At 40.3% G+C, this 17951-nt stretch overlaps 1 protein-coding gene across 1 annotated transcript in view; it reads left to right on the forward strand.

Moving 5' to 3' along the window:
• The first annotated feature begins 9037 nt into the window (after positions 1–9037).
• The window catches only part of LOC106550059 (von Willebrand factor A domain-containing protein 5A), a 38101-nt gene continuing 29187 nt past the window's right edge, over positions 9038–17951 (forward strand). The window contains exons 1-5 of the mRNA XM_087713717.1: positions 9038–9322; positions 12582–12658; positions 14952–15154; positions 15592–15814; positions 16748–16914. Coding sequence (XP_087569843.1) covers positions 12619–12658; positions 14952–15154; positions 15592–15814; positions 16748–16914 — 633 coding nt within the window. The 5' untranslated portion in view covers positions 9038–9322; positions 12582–12618. The remainder of the gene's footprint in view (positions 9323–12581; positions 12659–14951; positions 15155–15591; positions 15815–16747; positions 16915–17951) is intronic.

A 17951-nucleotide genomic window follows, 5' to 3' on the forward strand; every position in this document is an offset into this window, starting at 1 on the left:
TTGAAAAAAAATCAAGAAATGCATTTTTAATCACATTTATGAGATTTTTCTAAAACATTGTTTTGATATTGATGACTAGTTCCTTTATCTGCCATTTTTGTCTCCCAGGAGTCAAATATATTATCACTTTAAAGATCAGGACTTAAATTTTCTGCATTCAGTACATGACTGAAATGATTTAAATAGCTTCTCTGAATTTCAATCTTGATGCATTACAGAAACAAGTAGAAAGATATTATCTAGAACTCAGATCTATCTATTAAAACAATGCAAATAAACCGGGGCATTGGAACTATTAGAAGTGGCAGACCTGTTGTCTGATATTCTCAGACCTTCTTTAAAAAAAAATGCAAACCAAGATAGAAGTGAGAGCCACTGTGGTGCAGCAATTAAAATGTTGAATTTGGAAGAGGAAATCTAGTCTAAGCTACACTCAAGCACAGAAGCTGGGTAATTTTGGGTGAGTCACTCTCTTTTTCCCTAACCTTAGCACTGTTATACGGAGAAACAGGAAGAGAGAGTCCTATCTATGATACTTTGACCTCTGATTACAAAAAAATAAGGATTAAAATCTAATTAATAAAATCGGGAGTCAGGATGTACTAACCGGACATGTCAAAATTGTTGATACACTGTATAATTTAAATCTTTCCAAAACTGTATTATATTAACTGTACTCATATTATTATATGAATGGCTGATTAAGAATGTGAAAATAAAATGAGTTTTATATTATCAGCAAATGTATATACTTCATCCTCTTGTAAAAGACATTTTGCACATATTCCCCTGCTAATCTCCAGTGTATGCTTTGCAATGTTTCAAAAATGACAGGAAAGACCTAAGTTTTAACCACTAACTTTTTCATATAGGGTTTAGATTTTTGTATTGACATGAGAAAGAAATATATTTACCTCACATAGTAATAATGCCAACCTGATGTGCATTAATATAAACCTCAGAAGATAGAAACTTATGCTAGTAGTTATACCAAATATAAACACTACACAGTTGATTTAAAATAACATCTATTTTGAGGTACGCATTAGCCTTACATTGCCTTCCACTAATATTTCTATTAAAGTGTTTAATATATTTTAGCCTATTAAATATGTTTTGTTCACAGGTATAACTTCCATGTCTCACTCTGACTTTTAAGAAGTCATGTCTTTTTTTCTTTTAACTGAATGTGTAAGAATACCAGACTTCCTAATTAAAACAATGGAAATTATCTACTCCTAACCCCCCTCTTTTTTAGCCTTAGAGAATGGGTGGCTACCTGCACACCGTGCGAGGAGTCCAGACCAGCTTCCCCAGAGGCGCCTGCTAAGGAGTGGGAGCAACCTCAAGCACCGTGGTCTAGGGTACACATTGATTTTGCTGGCCCAGTTCATGGCCAGACATTCCTTGTAGTTGTGGACGCCTACTCAAAATGGCTAGAGGTAATCCTGATGACCTCCACTACGGCAGAAGCGACCATCAAGGTACTACGGAAACTTTTCTCCACACACCGCCTGCCCAACGTCCTGGTCTCTGACAATGGGCCCCAATTCACGGCCATGCAATTTGAGACCTTCTTAGCAGCACAGGGAATCAGACATGCTCTGGTCATGCCATTCCATCCAGCCGCCAACGGTCAGACGGAGAGAATGGTGAGATCTGCAAAAGAGGCCCTATCCAGGCTGGGCCCGGGAGATTGGCAAACACGGGTTGACTACTATTTGCTAATTCAACATATCACGCCAAGTGCCATTACAGGGAGAAGCCCCTCCAAGCTTCTCATGGGTCGCCAGCTAAGGTCCCACTTAGACCGGCTACACCCAAACTATTCTGCCGCATCACCCCGACTCCACAAGCAAAATTTGGAACTTTAGCATAGGGGATGCAGTTTATGCCCACAACTATGCCAGGGAAACTCTATGGATTCCTGCCACAGTGATAGACATCACCGGGCCTCGCTCTTATCTCATAGAGCTCGAGGACGGTCAGAATTTGAGAACCAAATTCTCCGTGGCCGCCTCTCCAACTCCACGCTTAGGCATCCAGAGGTAACTGGCGGGAATAGAGGTTTAATCTCATTGGTCGAAGGGTCTGACAGTTCCCTATAAAAGGGCTGCTGTCAGACTCAACCTTCGCTGAATTGTACATATTTGTTCTTGTTAGGAATATAATATAACGGTTGGGTTGGCAATATATAAATCATATAACAATGCTGTACCTATTTCTTTAAATCATGCTGTGATTGGTTGCTGTTTTCTCAATCAGCCATAAGATGGAGCCAGAGTCACTGTTAGATGCTGATCTGATCTGAGTGTTTTGGAAGCTGGCCGTATAGTGATCAGTGTGAGCTACTGTAAGTTTTGCAACTGCTAGCAAACTTTGTGTAGCGGACTGTTTGTATGATTATGGACTATGTTATTTGGATTATCCCTTAACTGAAAGACATTGATGACTGACTGTCTTAACCATGTATGACTTGGACTGTTTGATGGACTCTGATACCTCTATTTTCACTAAAATAAAAGCCTATTTAAACTGCAGTGTCTCTGTATGCTGGTTTGTGTGTTCTCCAACACCACTCACAACGCTTCTCTGAACGCACTCGCTCTCCCAACGGGGAGCTTACCTAACAGTTCTGTTACAATAAAGAGCTGTTGTTGCCTTTAGCCTGAGTGTGCCTTTCTATTGTCCAATCTAACAAATATAGTAGTTAAAAACAGTATTTTCAAAATTTAGGGATTCTTTAAATATTTTTATTTCACAGTTCTTCTAAGAACTGTTCTTCTTAGTTGGTCTATAGCAATATATCACTATTTCTTTATCACTAAAATTGCTGTGGTTTAACAAAGTGAGAGTGTATTAAAGGGCCAGGTCTTCTAATAATTTTCATAGATGATTAAAGATTTATATATTGACCTCACACATCCTTGGATGCAGGGGTGAAATTTAGCAGGTTCTGACAGGTTCTGGAGAACCGGTCGCGGAAATTTTGAGTAGTTCAGAGAATCGCTGGCACCAAGTGGAGTGGGAATGGAGCTTTTGCAGTATCTTTCCCCTGCCACGTTTATTTAAAAAAATGCTTTAAATAGAACAAAATATGATGATCCATTCACCAGTATATATTATCAACTGTTATTATCTTTCTACATTTATCTAATCACATATTTACCATACTTAAAACATTTTATCCATATTCTGATTTCTAGAATTTTTTAAATTTATTCTATTCTATTTACAAATCACTTTGAAATGGTAGAAGAAATAAATACCGATCATCAGTGGAAAAAATTATATTTGCAGAAATTTTCCCAATAAAGTATAAGAAATAAGGAACAATAATATGGAAGTTGAAATTAATAACAAAAATATTAAAACAATGTCCTGATTTGCAAATGTTCCTTTAAAAAATATTGATTGATTGATCTGAAAGAAAATACATCACATTCTTTCACTGAACTTAATTTAAGGCATATTAATTATTTATAAACTGTTTAAATGTCTTAATTTTTAATACATAGGTCTTGCCCCTTGCAGTGTGCAATGATAAATGCCATCCTGGGTATAGCCGGAAAAAGAAAGGAAGGCAGCCATTTTGTTGCTATGATTGTATCCAATACCCAGCAGGGAAGGTATCACATGAAAAAGGTAAGAATCAGATGTATGTAATCCTACTTTGTAAAACTCCAACATGAAAACTTTCACTATTCAGCCAGGCTCCTCCTAAGAAAGAAAAATAAGAATGTTTGATGAACTGTTTTTCTTCCTTTATGACACTTTCTACTCTTAATCTCAATTTATATTTAATATTTTGTATATTTATTTATTATTGGCAAAGGGATGCCTGACTACATAACGACATTTAGCAACTTGCAATGATGTTAATTTGAAAATTATAAATGAAGGTGTTCAACCAACCAACCAACCAACCAACCAACCAACCAACCAACCGGAGCTTCTGTCAAACCAGCAAGGCAAAACCATGCAGAGAAACGTGTGATTGTGATTGTGACTGTGTGTCTGTGTATCTGTGTTTGTGTTTGCATAGAAATTATGTGGCCACAGATGTACATGAATATCCAGTGGCATCTCATTTGCAAATTTGGGTTTTTCTTTAATAAGAATATATATATTCTCAGGTTCGAATCCCAGTAAGGGTATGGCTAGCTGATGAGAGCTAAATAGCTTGAAATAGATCTATACTAGTCTCCCTTTATTTATTTATCAGCACAAATATATAACACACACACACACACACACACACACACACACACACACACACACACACACATATATATATATATATATATATATATATATATATATATATATATATATATATATATATTAAAGTCACAACCCCTGGTATGCCCCAATTATGGGAGGAAGCTAAATGCTTCCATTCTCTGTCAATCGGCTCGTCGCAAGAGTCCATCACGACAGAAACCCAATATTTTTACTGTTGCCTTTGTTATATTTGTGTTTTTTATTTGTATGGCTAGCTGATGAGAGCTAAGTAGCTTGAAATAGATCTATACTAGTTTCCCTTTATTTATTTATCAGCACAAATAAACACACACACACACACACACATATATATAAAAACTGAAATATTGAAATTATTTCAATATTGAAATTATCCTCAATCATAGGACTGATTAAATTCATTACAATTAGTTTGTCATCTTGATATATCCAAGTAGTTTGATCTATCTAATAAAGCACTTGTTACATGATTGTTACAGTTGCCCAGAAGATCAATATGCAAATGAAGGCAGAAATCTATGTCTTCCTAAGATCCCAAATTTTCTTTCCCATCATGAACCTTTGGGAATCATTTTAGTTTCTTTGTCTGTTTTTTTCTCTAATCACAGTTTTTGTGCTAGGAATCTTTATTAAATACAGAAATACTCATATCATCAAAGCCAACAATTGAGATCTCACCTACTTTATGCTCATCTGTCTCTTCCTCTGCTTCCTTTGCCCCCTCCTATTCATTGGCCAACCACATGCTGTCACCTGCTACCTCCAACAAACGTCTTTTGGCATCATCTTCTACATGGCTGTTTCTTTGATATTGGCAAAAACCATCATGGTGGTTGTAGCTTTCATGGCTACCAAGCCAGGAAGTAGAATGAGGGAATGGGTGGGCAAAAGATTGGCCACATCTGTAGTTCTTTTTTGTTCTCTAATTCAAGCAATGATTTGTTCTGCCTGGCTCTATGTTGCTCCCCAGATTGTGACATTCATTCTTTCCTCGAGGAATCTGTGATGGAATGGAATGCAAGATCTCCCATTCTGTTTTATTGTGTTCTAGGCTACCTGGGATTCTTAGCTGTCATTAGTTTCCTGATGGCTTTCCTTGCTAGGAGCTTACTCAGCACTTTCAATGAAGCTAAGTTCATCACTTTCAGCTTGCTGGTGCTTTGTACTGCCTGGATCTCTTTTGTCCCACCTACCTGAGCACTAAGGGTAAATACATAGGGGCTATGGAAATCTTTTCCATTTTGGCTTCCAGTACTGGATTCCTTGTTTGTATATTTTGTCCAAAATTATATATAATTATTATCAGGCCTGAACTAAAATGTAAGAAGCAACTAATAAGGAATAGAAAAATGTGATAAAAGGGCAAAATACATGGGCCCAAAGAAGCACTTTTAAGCAAGTTTCATTCATTTACAAAGGTTCGTTAGTGTTTCCTCTGTTACATTCATTTAAAACCTAAGACAAGTGAGTTTAAAATTATAGTAATGTTTTTCAAATAGACGTTTCAAATATTGCTTCAGTCTTTCTACCTTTTAGGAGACATAACTAATTTGGCTGCCTATGTAAGCTATAATTCTTGACATGTTAGCAAATATTGCAGAAATAGGAAATAACTTCAAATTAGGAATGAGTTAACCAATCAACTTTGGTAGTTTATATAGCTTGCTGAAATCAAAGAAAAAAAATCTGGTTAATTTAAGGTCCTTCTATATTTAAATAATCCATGTTTAGCTTAATCAGGTATTAATCCAAGTATGTCTGCATCAGAGGTGGTATTCAGCAGGTTCTGACCAGTTCTGGAGAACCGGTAGCGGAAATTTTGAGTAGTTCGGAGAACTGGTAAATATCACCTCTGATTGGCCCCGCCCCCATCTATTCTCTGCCTCCCGGGTCCCAACTGATTGAGAGGGAATGGAGTTTTTACAGTATCCTTCTCCTGCCATGCCCAAGCCATATCCACTAAGCCATGATACCCCCACCAAGCCACGCCCACAGAACAGGTAGTAAAAAAATTGAATCCCACCACTAGTCTGCATGTAAAAAGGGGAGCAGCCTCACTTGCATAGTTGTGGATCAGGGACGTGCAGTCAGGGGAGGCAGAGCTTCACCACTGTCATCATGAAAAGAAAAAAATGTAAAAAGAAAAAGTCAAGAGCTGAGGTCAGGCTGAGCTAGTTGCTGCCAGAGTCACCGTGGATGACTCTGCTTAACTGTTTAAAAAAGCCTCTAAAAAAGCGCCCTCTATAGGAGGAGGCAGGAGAAAAAAGTGCCTCATGTAGTCTGACTTTAGGCGTTTTATGATCACTCGAGCAGAGTTAAGCAAGGGTTAAAAGCCTAAAAAATCCTGATGTAGTTGAGGCACATTGTTCTCCTGCTTCCTCCTGCAGAGGGCACTTTTTAGAGGCTTTTTTAAACAGTTAAGCAGAGTCATCCATGGTGACTCTGGCAGCAACTAGCTCAGCCTGACCTCAGCTCTTGGCTTTTTCCTTTTACATTTTTTTTCTTTTCATAATGACAGGCAAGAGCAGAGTTGAAATCCTCTCTGAAACAGCTGGAAAAGGTACGTGTCAGTCGGAGGGAGGGGGAGGAATTCAAACTTCATCCTCAAGTGTAGATCCCTCCCCAAGTGTAGTTTGATTGCAGGCAGAGCCACGTTGCCTTTTCAAACACATACACACACACAAACACACACACATACACACACACACACACCTGGATAAAACTATATAAGCCCAGCTTCACTGATTACAAGTTTGAAAAGGCAACGTGGCTCCACCTGCAATCAAAGGCTCGGATCGGCTCCCCTCCGGCTTCTCTGCCTCTTCTCTCACCCCAACAGGGTGAGCAAGCAGGAGGTGAGTGGGTGGGTGGGCTTTATTGCATTTCAGGCATTTCCCACCCAGACAGCAGGCTGCATTTGCAATGGAGGAGGTGTTTGGGGAAGGCAGCAGGGAAATGGGGGGGGTTGGCAGAGGAGCTGCTTTCAAGCCATTGGAAAATATATCCAATCCAATTTCTGTGTTTGTTTGAGAGAGAGTGAGAGAGAGAGGGAAGGGGGTAGGAGAGATAGTCCAATCCAACTTCTCTGTGTGTGTGTGTGTCTGTTTGAGAGACGGGTGAGGGAGGGAGAGAGGGAGGAAGGAGGGGGAGGGGGAATAAAAAGAATGAAGGAAACTTTTTCGCAAAGGAGAAAAACAAATGCTGTCACTTTAAATCAGAACTGAGCATGCCTGGCTGTGGAATTCTGTTGAAGTCCACAAGTCTAAAAATTTTTTGAAACTCACCACTGTATCAGTGCCTCATCAGCCATAAACCTCACCGCACATCACTGTTGTGGATACATCTGATTTTTGAACTATGTCTCATTACATTGATCCAATCTATTAAACGATAGAATAGAAACTCAAATCAGTTTGTTTCTATACCCAACCACAATGCAAAGTTTTCTTGATTCAACACAGGTGCCCCAAAAGAAAAGAAAAATTCTGCATGGGCAGGTTCTTTGAAAAGTTAATGACACAGTCTAAAGCTATTGTTGCAGGTGATAAATATGTTTTCTTCCAAAGAGCCATAAAAATGAATACGAGAGATAATTCTGAGATCAATAATAACTTCATATTAATATGGTGTTTAGTTTTGTTTTTTAAAACTAAAATGTATTTCTGAAGCTATCAGTTTAAACGTATAAGGAACTCTGAAAAATATTAAAGTTATCTATATAATTTGCTCATATAATATCAAGGAATTAGTTATTTTTTTGGTGACTTTCTTTTTTAGAGTTTACAGGTCATTTCAATGGGGAGGAGGGTTGTGACCAAGTGTGATGTGAAAAAACTGCATATCACATTGAAATGGGAATCGCAATTTCCATGTTGAACAATCAATTCAGTAATCCCTCAAAATGGGATTTTGCTACTGTTTTTATGGCGCTGTTGCTTATTTGTGAGTTCCAGGCATTTGGTCTTATGTTCAGTATGAATAGCAATAGCACTTAAGACTTATATACTGTTTTACAATGCTTTACAGCCCTCTCTTAAGTGATTTACAGTGTCAGCATATTGCCCCCAACAATTTGGGTCCCCATTTTACCCACTTCGGAAGGATGGAAAGCCTTTGGAGATTTGAACTGTTACTTGCAGGCAGCCAGTTAGCACAAAGAGCCTGCAATACTGCACTTTAACCACTGGGCCATTATTGCTCATTTAATCTACTTGTTTAATGCATTAGTACTGCACAATTATGGTTGTGACTCAACTTTTTGCTGACTTTGCATGTTTCAGAGAATCTCCCAAAATGGGAATTGTTGGATTGGCCCAACTGAATTCACATACTTGGATCAAACCGAAAATGAGCAATTCGGGTTAACTATTTTTCGTCCTTTGGTGCAAATATACGCAAACCCGGTTCTGCCACATATTTCTTCCAATTCTCAGGGCCATTTGGCTGAGAGAGACAGGCTTTTGCCCAACATACTCCGGACTGTCAGTTGGGTTAAGAAGCCATTCAGAAATAAGAAGAAAATTTACGCAAATTATGATCATTTTTCGACGTGAAGGAGGGTAAGAATTAGTTCGCAAAATCCCTCCTTGAACCGGGTTGGACTACAACGTGGGTAGGTTGTGAGAACCTGAACTGGTATGAGATCACCATTTCGCCATCGATGTGACTTTCAGTCGTTTCGGCTACAGCTTCCGTCACTTGCAAAGATGACGCGGAGTCCACGTTGAGTGTAACGTGAGGGACAGAGGAAAGATTGACAGGCAAAGCTACTCCCCGCAGGGATTCCAATGGGGCGTTTAGCACCGTCAGGTAAAAGGAATTTTAAAAGGCTCGTCGTTGCATTCAATCTTTCCACAACGGAGGAAAAGAGGGAGCGGCCACCCTACTAAGAGGGAGAATGGCTCCATCAGGCGCAGCTCCGGAACCGAGAGTCGCGCGGGTTGGTGTTTCCCGAACGAGGGGCGGGGATAACCGGGAAATTCTCGGAAAAAAATTAGCTTTCGCTTTTTGCTGGGTTTTAATCAAAGAGGAAAAGGCGACAGCGTCGAGATCCTTTAAGGTAGGCAAAATTGTCTTGAGTACCGGAGCGCTTTCTTGCATCTTTCCCACCACTATCACTTATATTGCTTCGCCTACAGGAAAAACAAAAAAAAAATATAAGCTTACCTTCCCGATACGTTACTGTCACGATCTTCTGTTCTGGATTTTTTGCGAACCACCTTTGTTTCCCAAGTCCACCCCTTTACACTGAAGTCTCCCAAAGAAGCAAGCAACTTCTATGTCCTTAATCCACCCAACCTTGAATTTCTATTTCTCTATTCTTGGTCAATCTGTACGCGTCATACTGTACCCCTAATCACATATAGTTTCCAACATTCTGGCTCCTCTTAGTGAACCAAGAAAACAGACTAAAAGGAGGCTTGCAGAGTGTTCTTGGGGTTTGGCAGGGGCCAAAAACAAGCAAAAAACAGCCTGGGGTTTTTTGTTTTTTTGTGTGAAAACAGATCTTTTATTGTCAAAAAAAGGGGCATTAGGAAGCTTATAGAGTGCTCCTGGGGGCTGGGCGGGAACAGTTGAGCAAAAATACCACTGTTTTTTGCTCATTTCTGCCCTCCCCAGTTCCCAGAAGCACTCTGAAAGCCTCCTACAAGCTATGCATGGCCATTTTGATGAAAGGGGGGGGGGGAATCGGGAGGCAAAAATTGCTGTATTCAGTGTATAAGACACACCCAGATTTTCAGTCTCTTTTTTTGAGGGGAAAAAGGTCCATCTTATACTCTGAAAAATAACTTATGTATGTATGTGTAGTGAAGTGTGGTGAGGTTTATGGCTGGTGAGGCACTGACACAGGGGTTTCAAATTTTTTTAGACTTGTGGACTTCAACTCCCAGAATTCCACAGCCAGGCATGCTCAGTTCCGATTTAAAGCAACAGCATTTGTTTTTTGTTTTGCGAAAAATTTTCGTTCATTCTTTTTCTTCTACCTCCCCATCCTTCCTCCCTCTCTTCCTCCCTCCCCCCTCTCTGAAACAGATATGCACATAGAGAAGTTGGGTCCCTCTCTCACTCACTCACTCTTAAACAAACACAAACACAGAAGTTGGATTGGGTATATTTTCCAATGGTTTGAAAACAGCTCCTCTGCCATACCCCCCCCCCAATTCCCCTGCTGCCTTCTGATTCGAGCCTTTGATTGCAAGTAGAGCCACGTTGCCTTTTCAAACTTGTAATCAGTGAAGCTGGGCTTGTATACTTTTATCCAGCTCTGTGTGTGTGTGTGTCTGCGTTTCTGTGTGTGTGTTTGAAAAGGTAACGTGGCTCTGTATGCAATCAAACTTTTTGAATTTCTCCCCCTCCCTCCGACCCACACACGTACCATTTCCAGCTGTTTCAGAGGGGATTTCAACTCTGCTCTTGCCTGTCATCATGAAAAGAAAAAAAAATGTAAAAGGAAAAAGGCAAGAACTGAGGTCAGGCTGAGCTAGTTGCTGCCAGAGCGTCTAAAAAGCCTCTAAAAAAACGCCCTCTACAGGAGGCAGGAGAACGACATGCCTCATCTATGTCAGGGATTTTTCAGATTTAACCTTTGCTTGGCTCTGCTCGAGTGATCATAAAGTCAGACTAGATAAGGCACCTCGTTCTCCTGCCACCTCCTGTAGAGGGCATTTTTTTAGAGGCTTTTTTAAATAGTTAAGCACTAAGCAGAGTCATCCATGGTGACTCTGGAAGCAGCTAGCTCAGCCTTTTTCCTTTTACATTTTTTTTTCTTTTCATGATGACAGTGGTGAGGCTCTGCCACCCTTGCCTCCCCTGACTGCACGTATATGTATATCTATATATATGTATAAATATTAATCAATGTCCATTTTGAATACATAACGGAAAGAGGCAACTTGAGAGTTCACAAGACTGATGCTATATGGAACAAAACTGTGATTCAATCTGGATGTTCTGCTTCGGATACCAGGAAGCCACCTCCCAGAATGTAACAAGGAAAACAGGCTGTGAAGATGATGTGTAGAGTCCCAGACAATACTGTGGACCCTGCTCAAGCATTGCTTGTATGTTATGTCCTGGATAGAAAGAAGTGAACTGCCAATAATCTTTTCTGCCATCTTTACCACTCTCTGCACTGCCTACTTGTCTATTAACTAGTTACTCCTACTTCATTACCATATCAAGAATGACTTCCAGGAGTCTAGTTAACCTCATAAATCAAAGCAAGCAAAATGGCCAGTTGTTACACTACAGTTCCCATAACTTCTGATAATTAGTGATGTTGGCATGGGTTTATGGGAATCAGACAAGCTCTTGAAGGCTACAATTCCTAGCTTCAACTTAGATTGGTGTACTAAATATTTAGGAAATGTTTTTGTTTCTTGATATGTGTATGGAGCCACAGATATGACTATGGAGCTGTTAAGACAACAAATGGAGAAAGAGCTGCATTAAAATATATTCTAGACTTCTGTGGAGCCATTTTTGTGACCTGTCTGGTCTACCTTATAGGATGACAATACATAATTATATTATAGAAAGAATATCTGGCTTGAGTTTTTTGCATTTGCTGTAATCTCTTATATCGAACTATCCAGAAAAGTCATGTCATGTAGCAGAAAGTGAAAGCAGATGTGTCTATTTGTGCTTATTTTGAAATCTGCTCCGCTAAAGAAGAGCATGAAAATATTTTCTCTCAAATCCTCCTTATCCTAGTGGGATGCTGTGTTAGCTTTCCATTGCATAGAGATAGCTAAAGTGTTGTCTGTTTGTGGTTTTTATAATTTGGATGACGTTCAATCTCAGTGGCTTTAACAGAACAGAAAAAAATGATTCCATTGCAGTAATGGATTCTGCTGAAGAAAGCAACATTTTTGCCGGCTTTAGCTGCAGGAAATTTTTCTCTGGATGAATTCACAAATTGAATTAAGCTACAATATGGCTTGCTTAATTTGATGATTTTATAGAGGTAAAGTAAGACTTCAAACGTCCAATGATTTGATTTTTTGATTATTCTCTACTGGCTTTCTGATTGCAGATGTGACATAATGGACAGTGCAAACAGGGAAACATGGTTATTCCTGGTTTGTGTTATGGCCCATCGAACCTTTAACTAATTTATAAAAGACGCAAAGTAACAATGACTAAAAATGAAAGAATTCACCACCAGGAATTGGCCAGATGAGCCATTTTGCTTAGCTAGAACAGCTCCTGTACCATGTCAGAAAATCATATAAACTTTTTCAGTTGAAATGACTTATAAATAATGTGGGAATATATTCTCTTAAAATAAAAAGGATAATATTTTTTGTCTTCCACAGTTGGTGTGCCTTGTTTCTCCTCCATAGAGCATCAATTATGGAGCAATGTGGCCTCCTCACCTCCTTGAAAGTGCCAGGTAAACTGAGAATCTGCTAAAATTGAGTAAAATGGCAAGTTGCATATGACTTAAAAAGGAAGTCATGGTGTCTTTGACCTTATGATTTTAATTCTATAGCTTTGCAGGTCATTTGTATACTCTGCCCCTGAAGAGTATCCGGAAGTTTCAGCTGGTGCAAAATTCAACAAGACCTGCACAAACTACATCTCTGCTCTCTGAGCTTCTTGGGTTGCCAGTTTGCTTCCTGATCCAATTCAAAATACTAATTACAGGTTGTCCTCGACTTACAACCACAATTGAGTCCAAAATTTCTGTTGTGGAGGCGTTTGTTAAATGAGTTTTACCCCATATTATGACCTTCCGTGGCACAGTGGTTAAGTGAATCACTGCAACTGATAAGTTACCGTGTTTCCCTGAAAATAAGACCCAAAATAAACACTTGGCTTTATTTTTGAGGTCTTATTATTTTTGAGGAGCAGGAGGCGGTGAGCGTGGTCACTCATGACTGCTGCTGTGTTGCAATATTTTCAGGGAAGGCTTATTTTGGGGGAAGGGCTTATTTTAGCACATGCACTCAAAAGCCCGATTGGGCTTATTATCCAGAGAGGTCTTATTTTCAGGGAAACAGTAGTAACACAGTTTATTAAGTGACTCTGGCTTCCCCATTAACTTTGCCTGTCAGAAGGTTGAAAAAAAGGGGCTCACATGACCCCAGGAACACTGCAACCGTCATAAATGTGAACTAGTTGTCAAGCATCCGAATTCTGATTATGTGACCATAGGGTTGATTCAAAGGTCATAACTGAAAAAGGGTCATGAATCACATTTTCAGTGCTGTTGTAACTTTGAACTGATCATTAAATGAACTGTTATAAGTCGAGGGCTACCTGTATAACTTTTCAAACCTTACATGGCACAGGATCAGGTTATTTGAGGGACCGCCTCTCCCCAACTCCATTTATCCATTCCATCCTATCCAGCAGAAATGGCACGCTGTGGATCCAGTCAGCCAATGAACTTTATTTAGCAGTAAAGGCCAAATATGTCTTTTTTAAGGCTCCTGTCTCAATATGCGTATTTTCCAATGAGATAGACTCAGGCAGGAAAATCATTTAATGACAATTTATAAGAATATTCACACAGAGAGGATTCCTCTCATTCAAAGAGGGAACCCAGATCCTTACCTTAGGTTCCATTTTATAGTTAACACAACAAAGACAATGCAAGAGGAAAAGTTAATTAGATAGGGTAAAAGAAACCCCTCCTACAGTAAATCAGCTACATATAGTCAAACGTGTTACATGTATGTCAATTTAAATGAAATCTGGTGTCAGAAGAGGCGTAAAATGTAGCAAGGAAAAGGTTGTTCGGAGTTTACGAAGAGACAAACCAGACACCAGCCAATTAGCAGCTAACAAACCTTTTCTTATCTAATCTCTAGCCCTCCCTCCTATAGTTTATCTTTTCAGTTTAGGAATGTTACAAGCTATTGATCAAGCCATACAGCAACAGGGTAAAAGGTTCTACATTCCAGCATGTAATGAGCCTTACTGCCATTTTAAAAGAGAAAAATAAGTTAAATTAATTTAAAGCTCTCAGCCATTTTCAGTTCCTCGTTTTGTTTTCAAAATTATGTACTTTTCAAAATCACATTTCACAGCAACAGCTCAGCAGGATTACAAATAGTTCTGATACACTTTGAAATCTTTCTATCTAAAACTTTGGTGTTTAGGGCCTGCTTTTTCCACTTAGGCCTTACTGATTTTAATAGATCAATAGGCTATATTTTCGTTTCCCACACCAGGAAAAGAGCCTTTCTATTGGGGTACCCACCCTTTGGAACAACTTTGCCCTGAGGTGAAACTATATACGGTAAGTTTAGAAGGTGTTCCCCCTGCCTTTTTGTTACTGTAGTTTTTGTGTTTTTTCAGTTGGTTTTGATCATTGGATTTTGTGATTCTTCGTTTTTTAATTATGTACGGTGCCCAGGAACACACATGTGAGATGAGTGGCCATATAAATGCCATACATTAATAATGATTTGGGAGTTACAGATCTTGGGGTAGGGGCATAACACCTACAAAAGAGACATCTTGCCAGCACTTTCAACAGTTGTAACAGTAACAGAGTTGGAAGGGACCTTGGAGGTCATCTAGTCCAACCCCCTGCTCACGCAGGAGACCTATACTAGGCATTTGAACCACTGAACTTTCTGATCGATAAGCTCAGTGTCTTAGCATGGGGTTTTCTGCTCTGGGCCCGGCCAGATAGTGAGTTAACCATCCTCTTTTTGTTATTTTCCACACCCCAGTGCCTTTGAAAAGCATTTCTGTGGATGTCATTATACGAGGTTTCGTGGCTGACGTAGTATCCGAACTTCAGTACCAGAATGAGGAAAAGAATCCAGTGGAGACCACCTTTGTCTTCCCTCTGGATGATGAAGCCGCAGTCTATGCCTTTGAAGGTCTCATCGGTGGGACACGGATTGAGGCCCAGATCCGAGAGAAGAAGCAGGTATAGAAAACGAAAACATTTCAAAATACAAGGATATGGTTCTGGGAAGGCAAAAAAAGGTTATATTCCTGCACTCAGATTCAATCTACATGTCACAATGAGATAGGCTAAACAGGCTTAAATACATTTCCTTCAGGTTTGATATATTTACTTGACATTTGTTTCTCTACTATAATGAAAGGTAAGTAGGAATATATGACTTCCCACACATGTAAATGTGTTTTTCATTTGAAAGGAAGATTATCTGGAAAGGTTACTAAACTCCCTGTCTGATAACTAGGTGCATGCAATCTTCTTGACAACATCATGAAGGTGAATTGCCATTGCTGACTGGGATTTTTTTAAAAGCCCTAAGTCCCAGAGGCACTTTATTTGTGGCCACTTTAATAAGTGATATTGTCCTGTTCTTGCTTCTTTCTCCGTCTTCTTCAACACAGGCAGAACAAGAATACGAAGATGCTGTGAGCGAAGGCCGCCAGGCTTTCCTGCTTGAGAGAGAAGAAAATGCCAATGACATTTTCACGTGCAGCCTGGGCAATCTTCCTCCTGGTGGGGAAGCCATACTGAAACTACGCTATGTTCAAGCATTAGCGGTGGAACCAGATGATGCCGTCCGTTTTGTCCTGCCAGCTGTCTTGAACCCCCGCTATGTTCCTGAAGGTAACTAACTATATTCCCAAGTCCAGCATGGAATCCCCAAAGCAAAGCCTCTAATGGGCCCCTTCACTGCCCTCCCTGCTCAATGGTGTCAAGAACTGGGACAATTAACTCAGCTTCATCCTAAAAACCAACAGTGGTGGCTGGACTCATACGAGACATGGTACATGTACGATGCTTACATAGGAGTTGACATGTTCTGCACATTATTGGGATGTGAAGCTAGCAGGGTTTCAGTCACATTGGGCAAACACAGGTATAGTTTACCATTAAAACGATAAACTCTTGAAGTAAGCTTGAGTAGATAACATGCTGCCATTGATCCTTTCCATTTAATTTTACCGTTTTCTTTATTTTTACTAATGGATACAGTTCAAAATAATGTGCAGTTACTAGACCAGACTTTTGCAAGATGGTCCCCACCAGATGAGTAGAAGAAGATGCAAAGAACTTGGAGACTTTCAGCTATCACTTCCCATTATTTTCCTTTCCAAATTAAAATAAATATTTATATAGAGTGATTTTCCTATTTTCTTCTCACACCATCTTCAGGAACTAGGCTGGATTTGCAGGCTGGGGGACTAAGACACGATTGCATGTCCTCCAATTTGAGCAGGGATCCTTGTGGCTTCATGTACTCCTCCTTTTCTTAGCAGGAGTGATTTACCATTGGTTTTTCTGTGGTAATCAAGTAGTAATCATATCCCTCTCTGTATAGCTTTGGAGTCCAAGCAAAGCATCTGCTGGAATCGAAAATCAGAATGAAGATTGTGGCCATACAGGGCTCTGAACCTGGCCTGTCTTGGTCCAACCTAATAATCCCACAGTCCCACTTTCCCGTTTCAGGCGGTGTCCGGCTGCCCCAGATTCTGGGAATTCCCCGGGAACTTCCCCACTTTCTACAGACAGAGCTTCATGTGTGTTTTCTGTTAACAGGCTCAGAAGGGGGCACTGTTTCCCAGAAGATACCACGAATGTCCAAAGAAGCTGTGCCTTACACCCTCAGCCTCAGTGCCAAGGTAGAGTCCCCCTATGTCATCAAACGGGTGGACTCAAAATGCAGTCTTGTACAAAATATGTCAGAGGATCGCACTGCTGCCCAGGTAAGGCTGCTCAGGATCTAACAATTTGGATTGGGAGAAACTTTCGGTAAAAAGTATTTTTCCAGCACCTGCACACTTCATACACAACATCAATAGCATGAACCCAACAACTAAATGAAATACAGGATTGTTCACTCCATTTGAACTGACTTTTAGGAGAAAAGAAACAAAAATAGGATGTGATGCTGAAAAGCAGTGGTGGTAATGCCACAATAGAGGGCTCTAAATGCATAGGAGCTGTCAGATGCAGTTCCTTTTAGAACTGCCAAAAATATTGGTCTGCTGTGAAGTAAGAGCTACAGGTAATGCTCAACTTAACAACTGTTCATTTATTGAATGATGACCTAGAATTACAATAGCCTAGGAAAGGAGGCTTTACAGCAGGTGTGTCAAACTTGATTTCATTGAGGGCTGCATCAGGGTTGTGTTTGATCTGGGGGGAGGGGGGAGATTACAGAGTGGGTATGGCCAGGGTGCATGTGGCCAGCTTAATGTCACTCGTGTCAAGGGCAACTGTGATGGTCCAAGTGCTCTGCTAGAGAAAATGGGCTCCCAAGCTCCGTTTTGGCTGTGATGGCCTCCTGCAACCCTCTGCCAATGAAAGCAGAGCTCAGGAGGGCTGTATGCAGCCTTCCCGAGCTCTGTTTTCACTGGCAGAAGCACTGGAAGCCAGTCTTCGCTGTTTCCAAGGCGGCAATGTGGGCCAGATCTAAGCACCCAGCGGGCCGGATCCGGCCCCTGGGCCTTGATTTTGACATCCCTGCTTTACAATCATAAAGCATCTCTGGCCATTGCAAAACCCCAACAGTCATGTGATCACAGTCTGGGTGCTTGGCAACCTGACCACATTTACAACCAATTGCCAAGCACCTCTCAGTCATGTAATTGTCATTGGCCATCTTCTCCACTAGCTTTCCCAGAAAGTCAGTAGTTGCAAGCTACTGCATCTGCTGAAAGGACTTCCTCTGCTCTATGATGCTGGCTGAAAGAGGTGCATTCTTGCACCCAATCAAAGGATTTCCCTTTCATGAATTGAA

This window comes from Thamnophis sirtalis, unplaced genomic scaffold (genome assembly GCF_051295495.1).
Source record: "Thamnophis sirtalis isolate CommonGarterSnake01/CBP01778 unplaced genomic scaffold, rThaSir2_p1.2 scaffold_4, whole genome shotgun sequence".
In the NCBI taxonomy this organism is placed as follows: Eukaryota; Metazoa; Chordata; class Lepidosauria; order Squamata; family Natricidae; genus Thamnophis; species Thamnophis sirtalis.